At 45.1% G+C, this 24,599-nt stretch overlaps 1 protein-coding gene across 1 annotated transcript; it reads right to left on the reverse strand.

The window, feature by feature from the left end:
* Window positions 1-4,917: 4,917 nt before the first annotated feature.
* LOC307076916 (neuronal migration protein doublecortin-like) lies at window positions 4,918-24,599 on the reverse strand (the record flags this gene model as incomplete). Its single annotated transcript, XM_079738149.1, has 7 exons — window positions 24,536-24,599; window positions 21,471-21,900; window positions 19,266-19,600; window positions 10,973-11,075; window positions 8,287-8,376; window positions 5,330-5,406; window positions 4,918-4,974 (listed from the first exon to the last, which is right to left on the reverse strand). The coding sequence occupies exons 2-7, from the start codon at window positions 21,844-21,846 to the stop codon at window positions 4,918-4,920; spliced, it is 1,038 nt and encodes a 345-aa protein (XP_079594275.1). The 5' UTR covers window positions 21,847-21,900; window positions 24,536-24,599.

Below are 24,599 nucleotides of genomic sequence, written 5' to 3' on the forward strand. Positions count from 1 at the left end.
GTCCTACCAGTCCTACCAGTCCTGCTCCCCGGTGCATGCTCCTCCCCTGCGGCTGCAGAGGCAGTACAAACAGCCCCATAGCAGATATGAGACGAGATGGGGGGCAGGAGAGGCAGGCAGGTTGAAACTGAAAGCCTACAGGCTCAGTTGTAAAGAAAAAAACAAAGAAAAAAGGCTCTATAGGGAACCAGACCCAACTTGCCCTGATTATCCCGTCCTAGCGCCGGAATGTCAGAAACTACACAAGGGTATCGTTTCTGATAAACTATATTAGTTTGATAATGAAAAAAGTTGAAGTAGAAATAGTGTGTCAGCCAGGTTTATTTTATTTTAGAAATATTGCAATATTCCCTTTAGGCAACGCAAGCCTTGTGGACACGTCAGTGTGATTTGAATGTAAATGTAACAGTTCATCTTTACTCATGACATATTTTGGATTCGGTCCAAATAGAAGAAGAAATTTGCCTTTCAAATACTTAATAAGCGAAAATGTATAGGTAACATGCACATAGAGAGTGTGTGTGTGTGTGTGTGTGTGTGTGTGTGTGTGTGTGTGTGTGTGTGTGTGTGTGTGTGTGTGTGTGTGTGTGTGTGTGTGTGTGTGTGTGTGTGTGAGTATGCGTATGTGTTTACAATAATAATGTTACCGTTTTATGTGAGGCTGTTTGAACTCGGCCCTGCCCTGTTGCCTGGTGACATCACCAGTGGGAGGATCCACAGCTAGAGGTATGATGTATATATCAACCAGTTGCTTCAGTCACCTGGGTTGGCCGGTAGATTGCTCTAGTTGGACACTCCCACTTGCCACCCAGTCACAGGGCTGGTTTGTAGAACGGCTGCTAGTGGCTTATCACACTCAACACTTGGTGGTGAAATAGAGGCCCTTTAAGAAACGGGTTTACTTGCGGGTGTTGGTTCAAACCACTCGTAAACTGAGCTGGTGTTACAGTGCTGTTAATACACATCAAGGATGTAGCACATATTGGAACAGAGCCCTCATCATTTGAGCATTAAAATAATAAAATAATTGTCTTTTGTAGAATCCAGAGAATCTGGTTCCTGGGGAAGGAAAGCGATTTCATTACTAGTTTATAATAAAGTTAGCCTATTCTTCTCTGACTCAATAATCCAATCCTGAAATTCATTCATCCAGTTGCTATGCCAAACAAAAGGAACAGGATGCTGTCTGTCTCTCTGTCTGTCTGTCTGCAATGCAACACTTTTTCGGCTGTTTTCAGCTTTCTCTTTTCAAATACAATAGTTTTAATTTCCTGAAAGCGAATGGTGACATATAGATGTTCTACTTAAATCAAATCTGAACTTTTAAATTCATGTCATCCAACTTCAACTCTAATTTTGGAATGCTTAATTCTCATGTTGGTCTTATTCTATGATTAACTTGTAGGAACAATCAAGTTGAAAAGGATGACATGTTTATCATCATTATTAATATTATTATTAATGAATAATGAATTTATAATTTGAAAATATTTTGTAAAAGTGCTTCTGTGTAAGTTTCGTCGAGATACAGTGAGAGTGATGGACACTGCTGCATGTGAATATTATAGGTGCCCATCCAGTAATGCAGTTATCCCATCCTGCCACCAGGTGGCACGATGAGATAAAATGTTGACTATTTGCTAACGTTGGGCTATCCACGAAGTGCTGCAGATCGACAACATCGAAGATATATAATTCATTTTGTTTGTATTTGAGCACCGATCTACCAAATTATTACCCAGGCATATGCTTCGAAATGAATATTGTTGAAAGGTTTGAGCTCAATGGGCTCCTTCGTTAATTTGTTGCTTTCGGTGAGAGGGGCAGGCTTATATTCTTCCTAGTATTTCCAGCTTCATAAGAAACAGGAGATACTGTTAACAAGGTGACTGAAGAGATGCCCATACACGTTTACATGAACGTGACGACGGTAGAGAAATATAAGAGAACAATAAATAAATCATAAATGTTGTTCTTTAACAGATCGTTATAACGGGGCTAAAGTGTGAATCACTCGAGTGTCTTACATGGATGTTTTACATTTGACTAGGAGGAATAACAAAGATGTCTGGTTCCCATGGCGATGAGAATATTCCTGCGGAGAACCCTGTAGTTCAGTTTGTTGAAACAGAAATTGTAATAGAACCTTAACTATCATTCAGGTACATACACATTGATTAAATATAAACAGCAATGCCCCCCAACAGGATATTGTTGTTTAGGCGTACTATGTAGGCCTAAAGATAATATATGTATGCTGATAATATAACAGGCCAATTCCTAATAAGTCAGAGGCCTTCCTGACAGAGACACAAACGATTCAGGGGGTTGTAATACAACTGTTTTAATTGTAAAAGGATACCAGGTTAATACATTGGATGAAGCACTGAAACAAGCCACTGGGACATCGCAAATACCACGAAAAGACGCTCAGTCATTCATTCAATGGGAAGCAAACAGAGAGAAAGTGTCCTGTATTTACTCTACACAGCGTAGTCGGATGTAGTCCAAGCTCTCCTCATTCAAAAGAAAATACACTTCAAAAAATGTTTTACAAACAGGTTGTTAACAAAAGGACTGCCTTGGTTAGATTCCATTTTTTTTTTTTTTATCAAAAGACAATAATCTTTAGGAAAAAAGGCACCACTGTAGGTGTTGAACTTTTCGGCAGATTTACACCAAACAACCAGACATTTATCGGTAATGTTTCAATATGCTGTAAAAGTGTACAAAATTGGGGATCACCAGACGAGATAGTAAAGAGCTTGTGAGTTTGAACAAAAGTTGTATTTTCCTTCTTTAGGAAAATTAACTTTTTTTTTATTTTTACAAAAATGTTCATTGCCAGTGTACAAGCGGTTGGCGGTTCCCATGGTAACCCTTGCCAGTACAAGCTGTTGGCTGTTCCCATGGTAACCGTGTATCTGCATGGCAGTGCGGAGGGTTCATCAGTCAGTTTGGTTGGGTTTTGGTCAAACATAGTTGGTGAATTTTACCTTTCAGTTTATTCAGAGCGAAGAGTGTGTCATTGCTGTGGTGAGAAATGTATTGAAATGACTAAACTGGACCTTTTAGTCTTCTACTGAAGTATAAGATATTAAATATTTTACATAAAACATTACCCCTTTTTCCCCTCCTCAACTATTCAATATCTTATCCCCCCTAATGCATAGACGCAACCATAAAATATCCTACACGTGCAATTGTCATATCTTTACAGTTAGGGTGAAACGTATCGTCATGACGTTTTTAAGATCCATCTACATCTGTAAAGGAGCTTGTGTCTCTCTGTGCTTTCCTCTCCATCCAGTTGTCCAATCAAAGCCCTGATCAACCCGTGAGGACGCACCCGTAGCCAAGGACAAACAGTGCAAACCGCGGACAGAAGCTGCCAAAGTACCAGAGGCCGATAGAAAAGGAAAGTGGTACCGGTACCATCGGGCCCTCAGTGATAACCACAGTTTGGTCTGACCAGGATAGAAACTTTTGACGTGATTTTACAACCCAAACTTTGATCCCATAACATCCTCTTATATATCAACATTTTTTTTTCCTTTTAAGAGAGTTGTAATAATTATGCGTTATTTGAAGCCATGCAAATGTTGAGAATCCCTCAACCGCTATAAGGTGAGTATCTGCGAGTATCTGACGTCGATGAGCGTTTAAATTAGTCATGCATTGGGGGGGGGGGGGGGGGGGGGGGGGGGGGGGATGTACAGCAGACAGTAACGCTACATACAGGTCCCATCTTATATTTCTTATTTTCAGTATACTTTGGCTTTGACTCTTTCAATCACTGAATCTGAACTTTCCCCCTCCCCCATCATGATATTTTTACCAGAACATAAGCCGGGGTGAAATATGGTGTGATTTTACTGTAAGCATATGAGGAGACGGTGATTATATTACAGGGCCAAAGACTTTCTCTTAAAAAGAAAGAACGTTCTAGAAGGGACGTTTTGTGCACACTTGGATATAACTTCCAGGGTTAGCTTTCAAAATAAAAAAGCTTTTCAAATAGTTCATAAGCAAAAATGTACAGATAACATGTACTGTGTGTGTGTGTCTGTGTGTGTGTGTGTGTGTGTGTGTGTGTGTGTGTGTGTGTGTGTGTGTGTGTGTTTGTCTGTGTGTGTTTCATGTGAGATATGCAGAGTATAAATAAGGATATCGAGAGTCATAAGAATTCACATATGGGAGGGGGGGTAATGCATTGGGTGGTGAATGGTGGCAGGTTCTCTCTGCTCGTACCCGGCGAGGGGAGCATTAAAGAGGCGGTTTAACTGACGTTATGGAAGCACATTTAGGGACACAAAGCGAGCACGTTATGAAAGCTATACACACTATTTACAGCCGATGAGAATATCGCTCTCTTCAAAAAGTACCGTTAATTTCTCGCGGAGAGACGGGAGGACGCAGAGAAAAAGGGATGAAATACCAGCGATACAAAAACCCCAATTAAATCTCCAGAATTACACCTCTAGAAAAAGTTCCTTCTTGCTGCCCGGAATCGTGTCTGAAGCGAAAGCTAAACAAAACAAAAAAAGTCCACTCGATAACAAAACATTCAGTTAAAAGTGAATCAGGTTTCTACGTGTTATTGAATTGTGAAAACTACCATTCTACACCAACAAAATACCGTTGCACGTTATTGAAATGTATGTATATAAGAAACAACTCCTACAGCACAGCTGTATGTACAGGTTCTTGTAACTGAAAAAAAAAACGGGTAAAAAAAGAAGAAGTTGAACAAAAGAATCCATTTGTGTGCATTCTCAAGCAGCAAATGGCAGCGCAAACCCTGGTTGTTGTTTTTGTTGTTGTTGTTCTAATGCCAAAACAGGAGCAATAGGAGCGATCGGCCTGTCCTGTTGGGAGCGCAGTGGAGGAGGAAAGTGGCCTCTGGGACCCAGAGTCCTACATAGACTCTCCCATGGAGTCCTCATCCTCCTGGGATAGGGGCAGGTACAGGTCCTGAGAGAAAGAGAGACAAGTTCACCCACATCCCATTCAGACTCCCAACAGCAATCAGCCAAAACGGGCCCATGCATGGATTGATAAACGGGAACCGTCACGTTATTTTTATAAGAAATTATAGCATGTTATGAACAGCATGTGCAACATCATATTTACATTCTCCATTGGCCGGAAATAAATCCATGGTCCAACTTCTCTCGTTTGATGGAGACGGAGTTCATTTTGCAGACACTGATTTGTTCATAACATGCGTATGAAGTGGTTCTCTCCTATATATAGGTTTACCTTTATTAAAGGCATGCCGTTTGCAGGTTGGAGAGGAGAATGTGCAGAGAGTGGGTGCAGGACGTACCTTCTGCTTGCGTCCGAGTCCCGGACTAGTGGGGGAGGAGGTGGGGGAGTTCTGGCTGTTGGAGCCGGTTCCATTGACTACTCCATCGCACAGGAGGGAGAGAGAGAGATACAGAAAGTTAGACACAGCCAGACCCACAGACAAGAGGATAACAGATAAACAAGTGTGAATAAGGCGCAGTTAGGAGAAGTCTAAAGTGCTCCTCTGGCACAGAGTGAAATACCCCCCTCACTCTCTCGTCCCACTTGGCAGCGGGGGAACCAAGACTCCTGTTTCCCTCCTCTCTCTCGCTCCACCTAAACTACATTTTATCCCACTTCTGAGCGCCGGCCAGGTTGCTAGGGATTCTCTCCTGTGTGGCACATTGTGTTGGACTCCAAGAGTGCGTTGGTGTGGTGCATTATGTGCTACATGCTTTAAAAGGCCTTTTTTGTGTGTGTGTAACAGATTAAAAGATTTCTTTAAGCCAGATGGCCGCTGTTAACTTTGTGCCAGGGTGTGGGGGGGGGGACACGGTGTGGCTAAGGCTTTGATTGTTAGCCAGGCGCTAACAGGTTCGTCTCAGCACTCAGGCCAACAGACAGTGACACACAGAGTAATGCTGTTAGTAAGGGTGTTCAATACAATAGATTGCTCCAATGTCTAAATCTAAACCAATATTGTTCAAATGTTAACTGCTTAAATCACATTCTTGTTAGTTTCAAAGGGAAACTGAGGGATCACCCACATTTCTCACTTATTTTATATGTTTTGTTTTTGTAAACTCACTCCATTTTGTGGATTTTTAATAAGTCGTTTAACTTTTATAGTAAATGAATGGACCAACAACCATTTAATTCTACCGTCTTGTTGATGTACTTTGTTTCCAGCTGAAATGTTCTGTCTAATGGCCTCTAAAGACACCAGGCACCAAGGTGCTCAGTTAATCCCCTGCTCTTTAAAAGCCAAGCATTGAAGGAAATAAAGCAGGATCCTGGCAGAGACCCCATACACGCTATAGTCAGCAGGCCAGCATCCAAACTATTTCTTGGATACAGGTGGGAATCTAGTGTCTTCAGCAGACGTATGACCAGCCACCCCTCTCCTCTAGGAGCAATGGTTGCACCTCCTGTATTCATGATCCAATTTATTGATCTATCTCATATGAAGAAAAAAAAAAAAAAATCACATATTAAATCTTTGAGTTAATCCAGATCCGATTCAACCATTTGAAAACAGTTAAATCTTTTAAAAGGGGGCCAAAGGATAATCAAAACATGCAACGAAGTAGATGGGTTTTATTAAAAAGAACAAAGTAACATTAGAAATTAAAAACAAACAAACATATGTTTAGATGCAAACATAACAGATCTTCAGCGTTGGAATATATTTGAAAAGAAAAAGAAAGAATGAAATGCATTACAAACAAACAAAACAAAGTAATAAAGTTATAAAAACAGATTCCACTCTTCATCAGCACTCTGCTGCATTCAGATGGGGGTTATAGAGGTGGTGGTGGAGGAACACAGGGGTGTTAAGAGAGACTCCAAACCAAAACAGAACCTGATCTGTTTGGACTAGGGGTCCTCATTCCGCTCGCCCCTCCAGCTGCACCAGCCCTAAGCAGTGTATTGCTTCAGTTAATGTTTAACACATTACACCCCATCCACTAGTCCCCCCCACTCCTCCATCTGCTGCCTTTAGACCAGGTCACCCCCTCCCTAGACCTCTCCCAATCGAAACTATTCATGGACATTAACAAGAATCGAGAGTGTGGGTGAGAGAGCGAGTGTGAGTGAGAGTGCGAGAGAGGGGAGGCAGAGGGACAAAGTAAGAGGACAAAACAGAATAGTCAGACCCGTGTGTCTGGTTAAAGAGACGCATCAGGAGTGAAGAAGAGACAGACGGAGAGAGAGAGAGAGAGAGAGACCTGGCCAGAGTCATCAGGGCAGACTGATGAGCAGTGCTCTGTGTTTACACTCTGTCCTACTTGTTTAAAATACCAAGAACACAAGTGACTTGACCAGACAAAATGGCTGACAAGCTCTAAAGAAGACTTAAATTAACTGGTAAATAGCATCCTCCCTCCTCAAAATCCTGATCGTAGCAACCATCTGCTAGGTGAAATCCATGTTTGTTCCGTTTTGTATTAAAATAGATTATTGTGTAAGGAATCTCCTGGCGATTGACACATCACTTTATGCGTTTGCTAAATTCATCCTGCCATTTGTGATAAACACAGCACTGTTGGAGGACAGCTGCTATGCTATCCTGAACAACTGCCACATCTAAGCACATTAAATGTCCTTCCCCATTGTCTTCCATCACTTTGTATGACCCTAACACAAACCGGTTGATTCTGGTAATTTTCTTAATCAATTACTTATTCATTAATGAATTGGTTTCCCCAATTGATTTCACAAACTGCTATTCAACTCACAACCAAAAGATGAGCTATCATACCTACATTCTGACTAATAATCTACATTCTGTAATAAAAAAAAAGTATATTTTTTAAAGAATCTTCTTTATTTGTACAAATGCAACAATTAAAATGGAACAGAGATGCTGTGATTTGATGTGTCGAGTTGTTTTGGGATATGAGGGGAAAACAAATCGAACTAATTCCAACCGATACATGTAGGCCTCCTGTAGTCCTGAGGTCGTTACATGCATGTAATGTACCATGGTTATCCATGTGTATTCGTCTTCCAGGAGCAGTGTCAGCTGGAATTAGTTCTCCCTCAGCCCACACACACAACACGGCTAACATGCTAACGCTAGCGTCACACCAAGAACCCCCCCCCCCCCAACGCGTACACACACACACACCTTTGTAAGCACATACTCCCCCGGCAGTTGATCTTTTATCTAAAATATTAATATTGGATTTATTCTTAAATATTATAGTTATTATTCGACAGTATTTATCTATATTAAATCAAAACCGGGGGCGGGGGTGATAAATATGTTCTCACTGGATTCGGTGGTTGACCCGGAGCGCCGGATGGGACCAGGACTCTTGATGAGCCCCTTCGGAGTCTTGGGGGTCTTCATCACACGGCATTCTGGAGAGAGACACACACACAGACAGAGAATGGTTATAAACCCATTGTGTTCCCCATGCTATGAAGCCCATGACGTCATTTGGCTTCAAACCAAAGAACCAATTTCGAAGCGGTGCAAGATGACGAATTGATGAGTCGTAAAGTTTTGTCTCTGGCAAGGAACCGCAAGACATTTGCTAATGATGCAAAGTAAGCACAATTTGTATCATTTAATTGACATCCCGTATAGTGTATTGTGAACTATAATCCCTAGCAAGCCTAATCGAAAGCCGCACATTCATAAACGCTGATTAATATGCAAATGATTTGACTAATTAATGATTACAGAACAGAAAGATGTGAAGGAGGCAGGCAACGTTGTTTCAAAAGGGAACACAGTTGTTTCATTCATCAGTGATTTGCATCATTCACTGGGATTTCCTCCATCTTTAAACTGCCATAATGCAAGACTGAATACCTAGTTAACTTCTGTTTGGACTGTTAAATGTAGAATTTATTTGGGTTTTGCTTATCCAATGAGATGCAATATACCCCAGCATGAACAAGAACTATAGTACTGATGGGTTAGGATACTCAGGTTGGCTCCAACAAATACATGAACAGAAACACATTTTGGATTAACCCTCAAGTCAAATCTTAATACTACACAAATTTACTCATAGATATGCATTAATGATTACATGTCCTCATATGGAAGTATGCACGCAGTATGTATGCTTTTTTTTTTTTCTTAATAGGGGACCCATATTTTACTAACATTTTTCCAAACATTGTTTCCTGGCGGATTATGCTTGAACATAATCAGCAACTTGTTTACTTAAACCTTTCCGTTCATGTCAGCTATTGTTTGCTGCAAATAGAAATGTTTGCAGTCATTGTCTTTTATTCTGGGTCAGTTATAATCAGGACAGCCATGCCCCAGACACAATGATAGGTCTCTCTCTTTCTCCCTCCCCTCCCTGCCTCTTGCTTTCTCTCTCCCCCTCCCTCCCTCCCACCCTCGCTCTCACTGCGTCTTTCCTCCTCTCGCGCCCTAACCTTCACACACTAGTGGATGCTGACAGTTACTGTGCGCGTATGCGCCTGTGTGTGTTGTGGTGCGTGTGTGTGCCACCAGGCTTTTAAATAGACCCCAGGCTGACAGACTGTCTCATCTGCTCAATACTCAGTAACACCACCACCACCACTCTAAAGGACTCTCCTTGGACCACAAACACGGCTGTGCAGACAGCGTCAAACCCTCTCCATTTTGAGTGTCTCAAACTGCCTACCTTTCTGCGACTCACTCCCCAGTCCACCCAGCTGCCCCCCCCCCCCAGTCTACCCACCCACAGTGGTCTTAGAGCTCGCTTGTTGGGGCCACTTGGCCACTGCTGACCTCGGCCCCCTTGTCAGCCAAACCGACCAATCACAGCCCGGCTTCAGTAGGGGTCACGAGGGTTTCATGGAAGAGACGCATCGTTATAAAAGCACGCTACTGGCGACTCGATCAAAGAGACCCACTTACAAAGGCTGGGGACAAGGACGAGGGCCGACAGGAACCCCCCCCCCCCCCCCTTCTCTCGGAGAAGTAGGGGTGACATGACACGCATGATAAATGAGGCCTATATTTTGAAACTCGTTCGGGTTCAAAGCAATTCCTCTCCAAGTTCAGAGACGGAGAGCAACAAAACAACAGGAAACAGAAGTTGAGCTGTGGAATAATGCATGGTTTAAAAGGAAAAGAAGAGTCAGGGTTGCTAGGCTAGTCGAGGGGCTAGGGTGTTTTACCCCAGCCCAAAGATTGGGAGCTTAGTTGAAGGAAGGCGCCCTCGAGCAAGACGCCCAATCCGTACCTGCTTCTTAATGACGTTGCATTTTAAAAGGAATGCTCTGCGAGCGGCGCCGGATAAACGCGGCTCCGCAACGACTTAATATCCTGAATAGCGTATTAATATCCGTTGTATGCTAGCGCCACAGGATTTGCCGTGTTTACCCACTTCTGGCGTCACGGCGACCCGAGCCTATCAGGAGGAGGATTAATGGCAGCGCTCTACCTCTGGCTGCTGCTGCCGGCAGATAACGCCGGCTCCTTTCTGCTCTTCCTCCCACTCCTCCTCTCCCTCTCGCCGTCACATACATATTTTCTCTCCTGGACATAAATACCCTTCCTGCCAGGAGTGTTTCTCATTCGATGTCTCCCAGATATTTGCAGGCGTAGGAGAGACCAAAAGAGAGCTTATACTCAAATAAATCCTGTGAGGTGCTGTTGTTAGGTTGGAAAACACAGCCATTTTACAGAAAGTGAGAGGTTAGAAAAAACATTTCAGATCGGGCTGTAGCAAAATGGCGATTGGCGAAGGCTCACTTGGACCAAGCTGTATAGTCATAGCGCTGAAGAATCGGCCGATGCACACATAGGTTCATCAAAAAGCACACTGTAACATTCACCGTAACATTTCCGAGTATCCATTATGCGGTCCAGTAAAAGCGTAATCAATTGTATTAGTTTCGCCCTTAATCACACAACTTTCTGGCATGCAAGCCTTTGGAAAGGCAAGGAAAAGATCCGCTAGAAGCAAGAAGGAGGAAACCTTGACATGGGACACAGGCTTACCGTTCTGGTCCAGAGCGAAGTCGTCCTGAGCGTAGCGAAACTTCTCTGGTCCACAGGCGATGAAGACGTCGTCCTCACCGAAGAAGTCCTGGAGGCGGGTCACCTGAGGGGTCATACGGAACGCAGGTCACAACATGGATCCCTCATGAGCCTCTCAAGGAGACCATACTGTCACAACATCACAGGGTATTTCCTTCAATTTGAATGATAGAAAATTCGACATCTCTGAAACCAGAAACTTATCGTTGCATCAAAATAATGTGGAATTGTAAAGGCTGATTACACTTGTACAAGGTACTAGTGTTTAGGGTACAGACTCTGGCACGTTGTAAAAGTCAGCTTGGCTTTCACACAGATAGAACACTGTTTGTTGCTAATGCTCCCAGGAAATAGTTTGGGCATACGGATGTAGCTAACAGTGTAGCATCTATCACACATCCTGAATTAGCGTAACAGCTGTGGTACATCCTGCACGAGAGCTTGGACATCCTGATGTAGCCAATAGCATAGCGGCTGTAATGCATGCTCATTTAGCCTCATAGCGGAACATGTACACTCTAATCTTGTCTGGCATGCCGGCCCTCGAGAGCATCTTAACACAGGTAAACAGTGTTGCCTTTCTCCCTGTGACCTCGGGTTAAAGCCCAGCTAGCAGGAAGTAGGTCAACTCTGTTCGACACCTCACGTGTTAACATTGCTTTTGCGCACACCAAATCCACACACAACCAACCCACCTCATTACAGAAAGCCCCGCAAAAACACAATGACGAGTACACACAAAGACAGTATATTGTTACACCCTTCACAGTTAGGCCCAAGTGATCCTCCCATCTCTCTGGCTCTCTCTCCGGGGCCTGCCCCCTCGCCACAGCAGCTGTTCCCACAATATGGCCTCTTTAGTGGACAGATGTCCCTAGCCACACCTTCCCCTCAGCACTCCAATGGTCTGGCCCTGTTGCCAAGCTTAAACAGGCCGATTACACCCCTTTAAAAACAAAGAGATTCACCCTGTTGGCTGTTCTTTTATTCGGACACCGTCATTCCAGTTTTTAAACCAGCAATTGTAGTAGTATCTCCTGTTGGCATAGTTCCACTTCCTGTTGGAATACCCAAGCCCAGATACGTTATTTATAACTGATCTACACTTGGCCCATGTCTCCCCCAATTCCTGCTTCCTCCAATCTCTTCTTCAATATTGCTGCCTGGGACAGTCATAAAGATCGACTGAGTCATAAGTGTATCAGCACAACTGTTGAAAGGAAGACCGCAGGGGGTCATAGCCTTCACCCTGCTAGGGTTAGGGGTTCGAGTCCCACTGGGGCCGTCCTTACTAACAATGTACGCACTCACGGTATTATAAGCCACTTTGAATTAGTGCCATGGTCCTATACATTAGAGACCAGTTGGTCGGTCGAGGAGGAGGACCCAGAACCCCTGCCAAGCAGCTTCCTCTTGTGACACACATCCAAACTATGAGCCGCCGATCATTCTGGAGCGACCCCACCCCGGCAGCTGCCCTGGTGGGGTTCTGGACAGACGTCTGGACAGGCTAAAAGTGCGCTGGTGACTGGCTGGCGAGGCATTCAACAGCTGTACTCCCCTGCCCGCACCCTCCCTGTGCCCAGAGCTCTCTGCTGCCCCACGAGGCCTGGGGAGTGGAGACTGGAGACCAGGACGAACCCTTCTCACTGTTGACCTGTCGTGTTTCAGCCAGAGATTCACAGCCACCGCTGTGAGTCTGACGTTCCCCTTTCGGCAAAAAAATTGCTAACCAATAGTTTAAGGACACCCTTTAAGCACCTCAAGGGACCTTGACGTTGACCCCCCTAAAGCTAATATTTTTGCCAACAACAGCTTGCCTGGGTGTCCTTCTAAAATGTCTAGCCGTTTGTCCTTGGTCTAAAACACAATGTATCCTAGCAGCACACTGGGTAGCTTCACACAAGCCGGCTTCTCTGGAAAACGCCCAAGTCGGGCAGACATGCTGTGACCTTGATCACCTCCCTGTCGGTTTAGTGGGGGTCAAATGTGAAAGGTCGCCATTTCTCCCATCATTCTTATAACAAGATGGTTGCCCAAAGGGATGCAGCAGCGAGTGTGCGAAGAAGATTCAAAACAACATCCTCTCCTCTCTCACTCAGTCTCAGAGGGTCAGTCTGTCATGTTCACAAGACCCCCTTGAATGGATCTAATAGAGGCAAAAATATTAAACTCCTTCACACCCCCAAGGGACGTTTATCTTTAAGGCGCCTGGATGTCTCGCGGGTAGGTCTGTAACGAGCGCTTTTATCTCCACACTCCCGTGATTAAACCACCGGTGTCCACATCTCAACGCCTTCCTCCATCGTTTTCCCTCTTCTTTCATGTCTCCTTCACTTAGGATCACTTCCCCCCCCCCCCCCCCCCTCTCTTATTTCTTCCTGAGCGCATGTGCGTTCCAGTCCCAGTCCCACTCCCCACCAAGCCCATCCCTAATCTCTGCCTCGCCAGCTGTCAGGACCACATGACCCCCAGCCACACCACCACCACCACTAGCCGGGCAGTGACCCAAACCTTAGACCCCACCAACCAGCTGAATTATTCACAAAGTCCCCCCTCCCCGTCCCCTCCTGGCTTACCAGTCTCAAGACCCACTCACTGGTAGGCAATAGGCATCATTAGGCGATTACCAGTGGAATGGAGAGAACACACACACACAAATTTTATAATGACTTTACAGCATTAAAAGTGGTGTCAGACCTCATATAGCTTTTACACACACTATTCTGAGCAGACATTAACTTGGCAGAACACGTGCTTTTAATGATGCCGTGGGCTGGGTGATGAAGTGTCACTCGCAAAAAAGGAAAGACGGTGTAATAAAGTAGCACGTCATGAGTCGAGACACGGAGAAGGTAGGGATGCCTTGTTGGGTCTGAATTACAAACCACCATGTAAAATATTAAAACCCTTCTGAAAATGAGCTGCTGAGCTGTGAATCCAACTCTGCTTCCCTCCCTCCCTGTAGCCTCCCTCCCTCCCTGTAGCCTCCCTCCTGACACCTCACCACCCCAGTCACGTTACATTTATTTAGCTGACGCTCCCCCAGAGCGGCTTACAGAAAGTGCATTCAACAATGAAGATATAGCCCAAAAAGTGCAAGAATCATTTAAGTACATCGAAAATTCACAAAATAAGCAAAGCAAGTGCTTATGCCAGCCCAACCAAGTGCTAGTTTCCTCATCTAATTGCATTCTTCCAGCCTTTGGATTCATGCTATCCACTCTCCAAGCACAGCAAGAGAGAAAATGGCAGGTTTTCCATGGGAGCCACAACCTCTTTAATTCTCCTTTGTCCCTGAGCAAACTCCCACTCCATCTTTCTCGACTCTGAACACACAGCCAGGATCGATAGCCTCCACACAAAACCCCATAGTAATAGGCTTCCTAGAACGCGAACATCCTTCCCCCCCCCCCCCCCCCCCCCCCTCCGATTTTTCTGTAGGTGGTAAAAGTTTGATCACATGTTTTTGATGGGTCTCATCCTCACTTCTAAGTCGGCATGGATAAACACATCTACTAAATGACTAAATAAGTAATCCGACATTAAACAGTAAAGATATCTCACCAACCATCAGGTCAGTATGGCGTTGCCTCCTTTACTGCGGGAGGCCCACTCGAAATCACTCTGTTTTAAAACAAGAGTTGACCTACGACCCCTCGCTGTACAAACGTGACCCCTGCTCCCCTTTGCCGCACCCAGAGGATCACCGCGGCGTTGGCGTGTGTGTTTACGCACAGGGACCACACCAGCTAGACACACTAATATCTGCACCGTCATGGAGACCAGCTGCTGCCTGGCCAGCCCCACCCCCACGTCAGACACACACACACACACACACACACACACACACACACACACACACAGCGTAGTACGCCTGTCCGCATGAATCATGTTGACACGTTGTCTGGTGGGTGTGTTGGCTTGAATTTAGAAGAGTTGCAAACCATTTCAAGATTCCCCTATATGTCAATGTGTGTCCTTGCGTGGGTGCATGTGGTCTGTGCATGTGGGAAAATGCACATGCTTGAAGGCTGCTGATGAGGGAGCAGTCAGGTAAAGAGCACACTCAGCGTTTCACAGTCTTTGTCACAGACTGAATTCATCATGGCTCCGCTTATTGCCATGACGACCGCCTCCACTGCAAGGGAGAGATGAAGAAGGCGCTGCACCTCCCACCCTCCCCTATCCACCACCACCCCCAATCTCCAGATTACATTGGTACATGAAGAAGCCCCTGGACCAGCGTTTCCCTGTTCTACTCACTGAATGGCAGTCTATTGAACAGTCACTCCCATTAGAAACCTTTTGTTCTCGTCATTGCGATGACCTTGCCTGAAGCAGGTAGAGAATGAGAGAACAGAGTCTTATTTGCCATGCTGCTTTTTAATTTGTCGACAACAGCGTATCCGTTTAGGAAACAATTAACACAGAAATACTGCCCATAATTCTACATCATGTCAGTGTACAAGGCGTGAGAGGGTATTTAGCCCGAAACTCTGCTCCAATCATACATCACCCAACACAAAATGAGAGGGTCATTGAATTTGCATTAAATTAGTCGAAGGACCTGACATTTGACTTACGAGTGCAAATAAAAGGGTGTCCGGAAGCCAATAGACACATACACAAAACACACACACTGCTGACATTGTGGAGCCCCATTTTGAGCCATCGAGGGGAATTTATTTGAGAGAATAATTATTCCGTCTATATTATATATAGACTTTAAAATGATCCTAATTTGCCAGGAGAGGAGGGAAAGGCCTGATGGATCGCTCCGCCCTCTCCAAACACAGGATTGTTAAGGGAAAAAAGGGCGTTAGATGTTCCTAGCTAACAAAAGGAGAGGGAGGGTCCTCCGCAGACGGCACAGCCAGTTTGAACAGCGCTGAAGCTAGTGGGTTAAATGTTCCTGGAAACACGCTAGAGGAAAGCAGCCATTTTACGCTTGCAGAATCACCCTTCAAGTAGCCCAACATCGTTCAGTACCTGGACAAACTGAACATCTACTAGCTTTCCACACACACACACACACACACACACACGTGTAGACAGATACAATTGATTTGCAGACGATCACAGGGACTAAAGTACAGGATGTGGTGACTGACAGACCAGTCCACACCAGCTGGGCTCTCTTTGTGCCTGGGATATGGTAACCTAGCAACCAGCCTGAGCAGCCATCGCTATGAAATGGGGAAGGAGGAGGAGGAGGAGAACCGGTGCAGAGTCAGGGAGGGGCGGGGGCCACTGCATCAATATTACCTCCACCACAGAGCAGCTGCAGTCTGCAGCCCCCCTGCACGGCCCAGCACACACACACAAATAACTAAAGATACTGCCACAAAGGCTAGTTCAGACACAACTGGATCTAGTGGAGCTACAACCGAATCTGAATCCAGTGGAAACAAAACTAAATCTGGGTGAAATGATGAATGTCACATGATACACAATCTAAAAAGGACTAATCACATTCACAAAAGCCACCCATCCCAAACAAATAATTGGAAAACTAAATTAAAGGGTTATTTAAAAAGACAACATTCCAGTTAAATTCAAATAACTGCAGCACAGCTCAGCAGGCCAGTGATAGACATGTATACAAGAGGGGATAACAGAGGGGGAGCCATATCACAGTCAACCAATCACACCCACAAAGGATACTCACCTGACCATGAAGTCATACAATGGGTTCAGCCATCCATCACATTATAACTCACTTCTAAATTCTCTCCTATTGCACAAACACAATCACTTATAACTGATGAGTTGCATAAGGAAGCACATCTTCCATTTCAAACACTGCGTGAACTATGACCGGAGGAAGTGTAACAGGCTTGTGTGAACACCGTGTACGACTGCCAAACCGTCTGTCATCATTCAGGAAGCCGGGGAGGATTAGCGATCATTTAGCCACATCACAGGAGACGAGGCAGGGAAACAGATGCAGAACTCCCGCGCCCACATGTTTGCTCTGCGGCGATGCCTTCCTGCCTTCCCATTGGTTCCTCCCTACGCTCCACTGTTGCATACCACCACTCATGGTCGCAGAGCTGCTCAACCACCACCGATATAAAGAGCACAAGTGAATAAAAGACATTCTAGACCTCGAATCTTTGTCTCTTTGGTTGAAAGGCATCACGGGGAAAGGCACTTTGGGATATGCTTCATAATAGGTTCAAATCATTAAGAAAAAATATTAAACTAAGGAAAGCAAAGTTATTCTGTCTGAAGACACGCCTTCAGATCCTTCAAAAAAAATAGGTCCTTCAAGACACCACTGGGAAACCGAAGCCACGATTCCACATTTATAGTCCCCCCTCTTTGGATAAGGCTATTCTACATAATCATTCAATCATTCCTAATTATAAGGCTCTTCATGCATCTGTTATCCCCCCCCTCCTGGACAGCCTTCCAGGTGGAAGCCCTGGTCCTCTCCCAGAAGACCACTCTTTACAGACACCTTCATGAATAAAACATGCTGTCCTTTAGTGTCCCCCTTTTAACTGGATGGCAAAAAAAAAAAAAACCACCATGCCGTTCCCCTGGGGGACGGTCTTCTTGGGTACAGTGCAAAGCCTGGAGCCGGCCCTTATACAAACTACTTTGTTGGCGGTTACCCCCTGCTTGGCGGCTTCTGCCGATCCATCTGACCCCTGTGTGAGTGTTTTCCCAGTCCGACACCGATAGCCCTCTCTGGAGTAGAGGCTGTTATTGCGGTTGTATCCGATGTTCTTCCAGGTGAAACCTAAACCAACATATTTTAAACAGTCTTGGTTGGTCAATAAACCTTTTTGTAAACTGGAATTTTACAATTCTTGGACAGGACGTTTTAAAATGCAGCACGTTCATTTTTATGACGAGTTGCCCGTCTAGTGAAAGAGACCGCTGAGGGGGCATGTCTGCCTTTTGAGCCCCTGCTGGGGGCTCCTATGGGGGTAGAGATGTCCTATATTTCACTGTGCGGTTAAACCGCCTGGACCTACCGCATGAAGGACTGGCCAAGGGTAACCGGGACGCTAGTTGGTTTGTGTTCAGGCCTACGCTGCAGGGGACACAGCCTGCCCTACTTTAGAAACACATTAGCACGGGGGAGATTGCAGTTAGTGTCCCCTTTGTCCAAGGCGACTTGGAGTGAATTGTGATGCATGTCATTAAGGTGGGGCAGGATAGTCCTGTGGTTTGGATATCTGGCTACCAGCCCAAAAAAATATACTGGGTTAGATCCCCAGTGTCCAAGGTATGCATGTAGGCATCCTTGAGCAAGATACCCACCCATCTTCATGCTGATAAATAACACGTTAACGGAATTTGGAATGAAAGGGTTTGATAAATTACTAAAATATGACTACTATTTGAACCATCAACTAGACAGATTTTCCAGAAGTTCACAGGAGTAACGCTTTGATTCCTAACTCCATTTGATGTTGAATGGTGTCCAGAAGGCAGGTGCGGTTGACCACGGTCTACCGTCAGTACAGCTTGACCTGCGTGCCAGCTGACATGCACATCAATGGGTGAAAAGTAATAACTTGATAGACAACAGAAACCCACACGGCCCTGGGAAATGGCACAGGATGGTGTGCATCTCACACTCAATGAGTTCTTTTATGAGCTTTGTGACAAGTGACCAACTCTGATGAACACTGACGGACCAGGATCCCATGGATCAAACACAAGCCATGGGCCTCAACACAATGGTGTGGGCAGTGTTTTCAATGCCATAGAGGAGGTGAAGAGCAGTGGACTTTTTGAAAGGGTATAGAATAACAGTGTCACTATAGGCCTCAAACTTGATCACACTCAAAGGCTGACAGACAGCAGCAGAGTAAAGGCTGAGAGACAGGCAGCAGAGTAATAACGGGGAAGAAAGCTAAATAAATAAGTTGCATAAAAGACTGAGACAGAGAATCCCTACAATGGAGGTCGCTGCCTTTTAACGGGCGTGGTTCACACACAGTTGATCTGTGAGTCAGCGAGGTCATTTCACACAATCGTAAATATTTGAAAACCCTTAGAAACTCTGGCATGGTATAGGAAGACATCAAAGTACCCTGTGGTTTTTCCTCTTAAACTCTCAAATGTCGGTCAGTTGTTAATCCCACAGAAGACGTGAAGATCCCTACACCTGCATTCTCAGAACACGGGCCAAGCACCGAAAACCCACAACAATTGGCGCGGCAGTAGACTCTCACGCAGACATGGGCAGACAACCACCCTGAAAGCACCTTTACACCATGTTGCCACTGACCTGCTTCCCGCCCAGCGTGTAGATCCTCTTGACGGCGCCGCTCTCCAGCTTGATGGCCTCCGTGATGTCGGTGAGCACCTGCTCAAAGGAGTGCGCCGTCTTCTTGTTCAGCAGCACGCGCACCGCCTTGCGCGGCTTCACACCGCTGCGCATCACCGTCACCAGCTTGGGCCGCACAAAGTCCTTGCCCTCGGGCCCGCCCAGTGTGGCCTTGGCCGCCAGCGAGATCTTCTGGCTGGCCGAGGCCTTGACGTTCACCGACCAGTTGGGGTTGACCGTCTTGGTGTAGTCCAGCGGCTTGTACGAGTTCTCCGAGGCGCACACGTAGCTCTCCCCTGGGGCAGACACACAAAACAAAAAGAGAGCGGTGAGACGACGGATGGATGACCGGACGCCAGTGGCTTCTGTTGTGATGAAAGCGACCGGAGGCCCCGGTGGGAGAGCCAGTTTCTAAGATTTCATAACGCTGTGTAGAGTGACTTGGGGTTCTAGGGTATCGGCCGTCTCCAATGCCATGGGGAACTGTTTGGGATATACTTGAGAGTTGCAGGCAGAGGAAGAGACCCAAGATTAACAATAGGTTTATTCATTAAGTGGTTTGAGGGCCATTTCCTATATTGATTTCAATGATGTGTGGAACATTACATATCGCTTTGAACTCTGGATTCATTCGCCCGTGTTGACAACCACTTCCATCTTATCAATATTCCATACTGAGCCGTCTGATCGAGGTAAAAATGTAGGGCATTCAGTATCAGCAGATTCCCAACAAACCCGATGAACAGGTCTGATTCGGAACATAATAGAAGCATATTTCTACATTATTTACATTGACATTTGTAGCAACAGTATAAAGTGTTCTGTATTCCCAGAATACTATTTAAATTTAAATCTAAACGTTGACAGGTTAGAAACCTCCAATGAACCGTCTTCTTGTCTAGACGGCCAATTTAATCCAGACATCGAAAAGGGATTTCTCTTAAGAGTATATTTATAAGTTGTGAAGGCCATTGGTTAAGACTGCAGGGATCAAGATAATCTTAAGTGGTATTGGATTCACTGATGGCAGGTCAAAGCCACCTTGAGTCGGAATGCCAAAGACGCTTGTCCAACCTTACCTTACTTCCCCATTCCTTAAAACTGAATGTTGTACATCCCCCATCCAGCACTCAATATATTAGGTTACACACATTCTGATTGAACTTGCCCAAAGAGGGAGGGAGGGAGGCCAACACACACACACACACAGATGAGAGCTGGGCTTTAACAGACAAATTACGGACCCAATTAAAACAGACTAAATAAAATTATACGTTACAGCGGAAACAGGACTAAGTCATTGTATCCCCTCGGGTGAACAAGACGCAGGACCCTCCACATCTGCCAGTCCACAAAGGATGATGGCTGAAACTCTGTACGGAAATAAAGATTTGCAGAGATCTCTCTCTCTCTCTCTCTCTCTCTCTCTCTCTCTCTCTCTCTCTCTCTCTCTCTCTCTCTCTCTCTCTCTCTCTCTCTCTCTCTCTCTCTCTCTCTCTCTCTCTCTCTCTCTCTCTCTCTCTCTCTCTCTCTCTCTCTCTCTCTCTCTCTCTCTCTCTCTCTCTCTCTCTCTCTCTCTCTCTCTCTCTCTCTCTCTCTCTCTCTCAAAGGCTGGACATGTGTTTCTTATCAACAATGACCTCATGGCTTGGATCGCAAACTAGCATTACTCGATATTTTCAACCTGCTGAATAGGCTCATGAACTGCAAAATCCTCTCCTTGGTTGCCATTCCGTAGCCTTCCATCAGATTCAAATTTCATAGGGATTGGGAGAGATCAGGAGTCTAGACCGCAAAGATAACTCCCAATCCCAATGAAATTCCAGGGTTTGAATCTCCCAACAGCCAGGAATGACTTTGACCTTTAACGTTTCATCCTGATCTAACACTTACCCACGCTAGTTTGCGCCATACCCTGGTGTTCAGAAAGGGTACTATAATGTGTGTCAAACCATCAATTGACCAACAACTCCACATGTTAAACCCCAACTTTATGAATTACGATACGGCTAATTCTACCTACCACATCAGCCAAAATTAGGATTAAGTCAAAACACTGGTAGAGAAGACAACCATGGTCAAAAACTGCCAATATTAGCGACGGAAGCAAAAAAAAAAACACAAAACGTTCCGCCGAACTTCGTGCCAACCAACCGACAAACGTACCTTCCTCGAGGTCGTCGATCGTGGCGATCTTGCGCATTCCGTCGATGCTGAAGATGAACCTGACCCCTTGCGGCAGGTTGGTGTGGTCGGAGAGCGAGCGTGTGAGGTCGGCCAGGAGGGCGTCGAAGGTGCGGAAGCGGTCCAGGGCCACGGGGTACACGATGCCCCGGAAGTAGCGGTCGCCGTTGCGGTAGAAGCGCACCTTCTTGGCCTTCCTCTCGTTGGACAGGGCCTGCAGCGTGCGTGTGCGGTACAGGCTGCAGTGGGCGCTGTTGGTGGGGCTGGGCAGGCCGTTGAGGCGGCCGCCACGCGGGGTGCGCGACGCCTTGTCGCGCTCATCAAAGTGTCCGAAGTCCAGCTCCTTGGTGATGCTCATTGTGAGGGGGGGTACTGGCAGAGGTGTGATGCTGGTGATTAGGTCCGGGGTTGCCTGGAAACAGAGGAAGGGGGATTAGTTATCATGAGTGAGGTTGCCCGTTAAGGGTTGATCTTACATTTTGACCGTAAGACAATTCAAGCACCATTGTCATAGATCCAAATCTCAAACGGCAAGTACATGGTAGGAGAGGGGATACCGACCAGAAGACCAACACTGTGAAGGTTTATCTGTGAATCTAGGACAATAAAAGTGGTGAGTCATCGCCAATCGATCGGATAAGATTCCCTATGTGATAGGAGGTACATTTAGACACAACCGCTGATTTAGAGAGAGTAGACAGACACAGCAAGTAACATGGTTACCATTAGCGATTGAAATTTCAAGCAGTTAATTGCTTTAGTCTATCCAATTATTGACTGCTTAGTGAAGACCACCTTTCAGCAAGCCGGCATTCACAGGTTGTCAAGTGTGTGGTTTTGACTTTCAATACTATTTTGATATTTATTATGTGTATGCATCTGATAATCCACACATATCGACAGATGGAAAAGAAGACTAGAAGCTATATTTGGGTGTCAAAAGGCCATTAAGCCATGGGGTTCACACAGTATAAGCACACGCAAGCCGCCACCGAGCCATCCACTCTATACATAGCCTCTCAATGAGATTCCCAGTGGTGGGATCAGAGCATGTGATTATATTATATAAAGCTCCCTCCACTTGCTCACACACTGCCAACCGATAGACTATATCATCAAATGTAACAAGCTGAAGAAAGAACAACTTATCAGGAGAAGAAAACATAAATCCCAAATGGTGAAAATGTATCTGTGTGACATTTGAGCTTTGGGGTCAAGCAAACCTTGTGAGGTGATTGTCACGTGCAGAATGCAGATTATGATCTTGTTGCTTACCAATGGCTTGTAAAGGTACTAGTTTGACCCTCTGGGTTAGGTGCTTTGAGCTAATGATTTGAATTGATAACAGATTTGTGTTTGTTCAAAAGGCCAAATCGTACCAACTAGTTGTCAATGAACTGCGGATTAATCAAAGGCCACACTTTAGTTCTCAATGCAAGAGAAAATATACTGACACTGTTAAACTAAACAGTGACCCTCTCGCACCTCATTGAAAAACAAACCGACACAAAACAAGCAGTGAGATCTAAACTCAAGAAGTGGCCTGCTCCACTGACCCAAATATCCAATTATACTCTCGCCTTGTTCTAAAATAAACAGACAACCGTACAGCAATTTGGTTTTTAGTTAATGTAATAGGCTATACATTAAACAAGAAACACAGCCTTCTTGTATTGCATAAATGTTTACATTTAGGTGACCAGGTAATTTAATTTAAGAACAATTTAACTGTTTTTTAACTAGCTGGTGAGTAGTTCTTGCATTGCATCTTGATAAAATTTAAATTACACTTAACCTCATGACCATTTAAACAAACGTATACAACTAAAAGCCAATATTAAACCTATAAGGAAAGCCACTGAAAACATCAAATAACACATTTAGCCTATAAAACAATCACCAATCAATACAAAAACAGACACACCTTTACAGCAACAACAGAAATACAACAATAGGCAAGAAAAACATTTTAGCTGTCACTTAAAAGAGGCCTCCCCTTGGGAGAATCATAAAATGGATGTTAGTGGGGCTTTATGACAGCAGAGGCCCCGAGGTAGGGCCTGCTGTGGCCTGGCAGTGCATCAGCTGACAAAGACAAGCGTTAAAGCCCATCTGCTCCGCTAATGGGCAGTTCTGGAAGTGACCCTTCCCCACCGGAGCATCGACTAGGACGGCCCATTGTCTCAGAGAGGGTCCGTCAAAGTGACATCATACACCGCTGACTCCAGCGGGAGCAGTACCGTTTTGTTCCACACAATGACAGTATACAGCGGGGCAGAGTTAATAGAGCCTAATATGGTCAGGGTAAGGAATTCGTACTCAGTATAAGCAAACAATACCCCTTTCAATGGGGAGTTGTGAAAATAATAGATTAGATAATAGATAGAATAGATTTTTATTGTTGATAAATCAATAGTTCATCTCTCCCAATATAAAATCGGAATATTTTTCTTTTTGATATTTTACCTAACGAATGAATGAATGAATGAATGAATTAGCCCACACCTTAAACTGAGAGCATACATCCGAAGGAAACAGTCCCCTGAGTACCACATGAAGCTGGCATTGCAGTAACATTAAGGGCTTCATGAAGAACTGGGTTCTGCTTCTGACAGATCCGCCCACTGAACTCAACACTCCCAGGACCATTTTAACGCCCTCATTATGCTTATCCTATAATTCAACTTAAATCAGAAGCCGGGCCAAAATCATAAGAACGCTTAAATGGGTACTTTCAAAAGAAAATGGAAAGTTTTAGTGCCGCATTTTTATGTTATCCATCCAAATACGACACGTCTTAAGCCGGTGGAGGATTTAATTCAAGTTGAATGACTGGAGATGGGTGTGTGCGGGTCTAGCTGGCCACCTGCCTTCAAAGCCTATAGACCAGTCCCATGGAAGAAGAAGAAACGTTTAACACTCACCAATACTACCTTCACAACGATGACACCTCTGAGACAGTCTGGCTTTTTTTACAAATGAACATGCGCATGTGTTTTGCCCATGAACCAAACTACGCGTATTTCCATCAAAGTAATTGAACTCACCTGCGGTGCTGCTCGCGGAGTGGTGGTAATGGGTGTCGATGCAGCAAGGTAGCGGCACGCGGTC

Source organism: Pollachius pollachius (genome assembly GCF_949987615.1).
Source record: "Pollachius pollachius genome assembly, chromosome: 6".
Taxonomy (NCBI): Eukaryota; Metazoa; Chordata; class Actinopteri; order Gadiformes; family Gadidae; genus Pollachius; species Pollachius pollachius.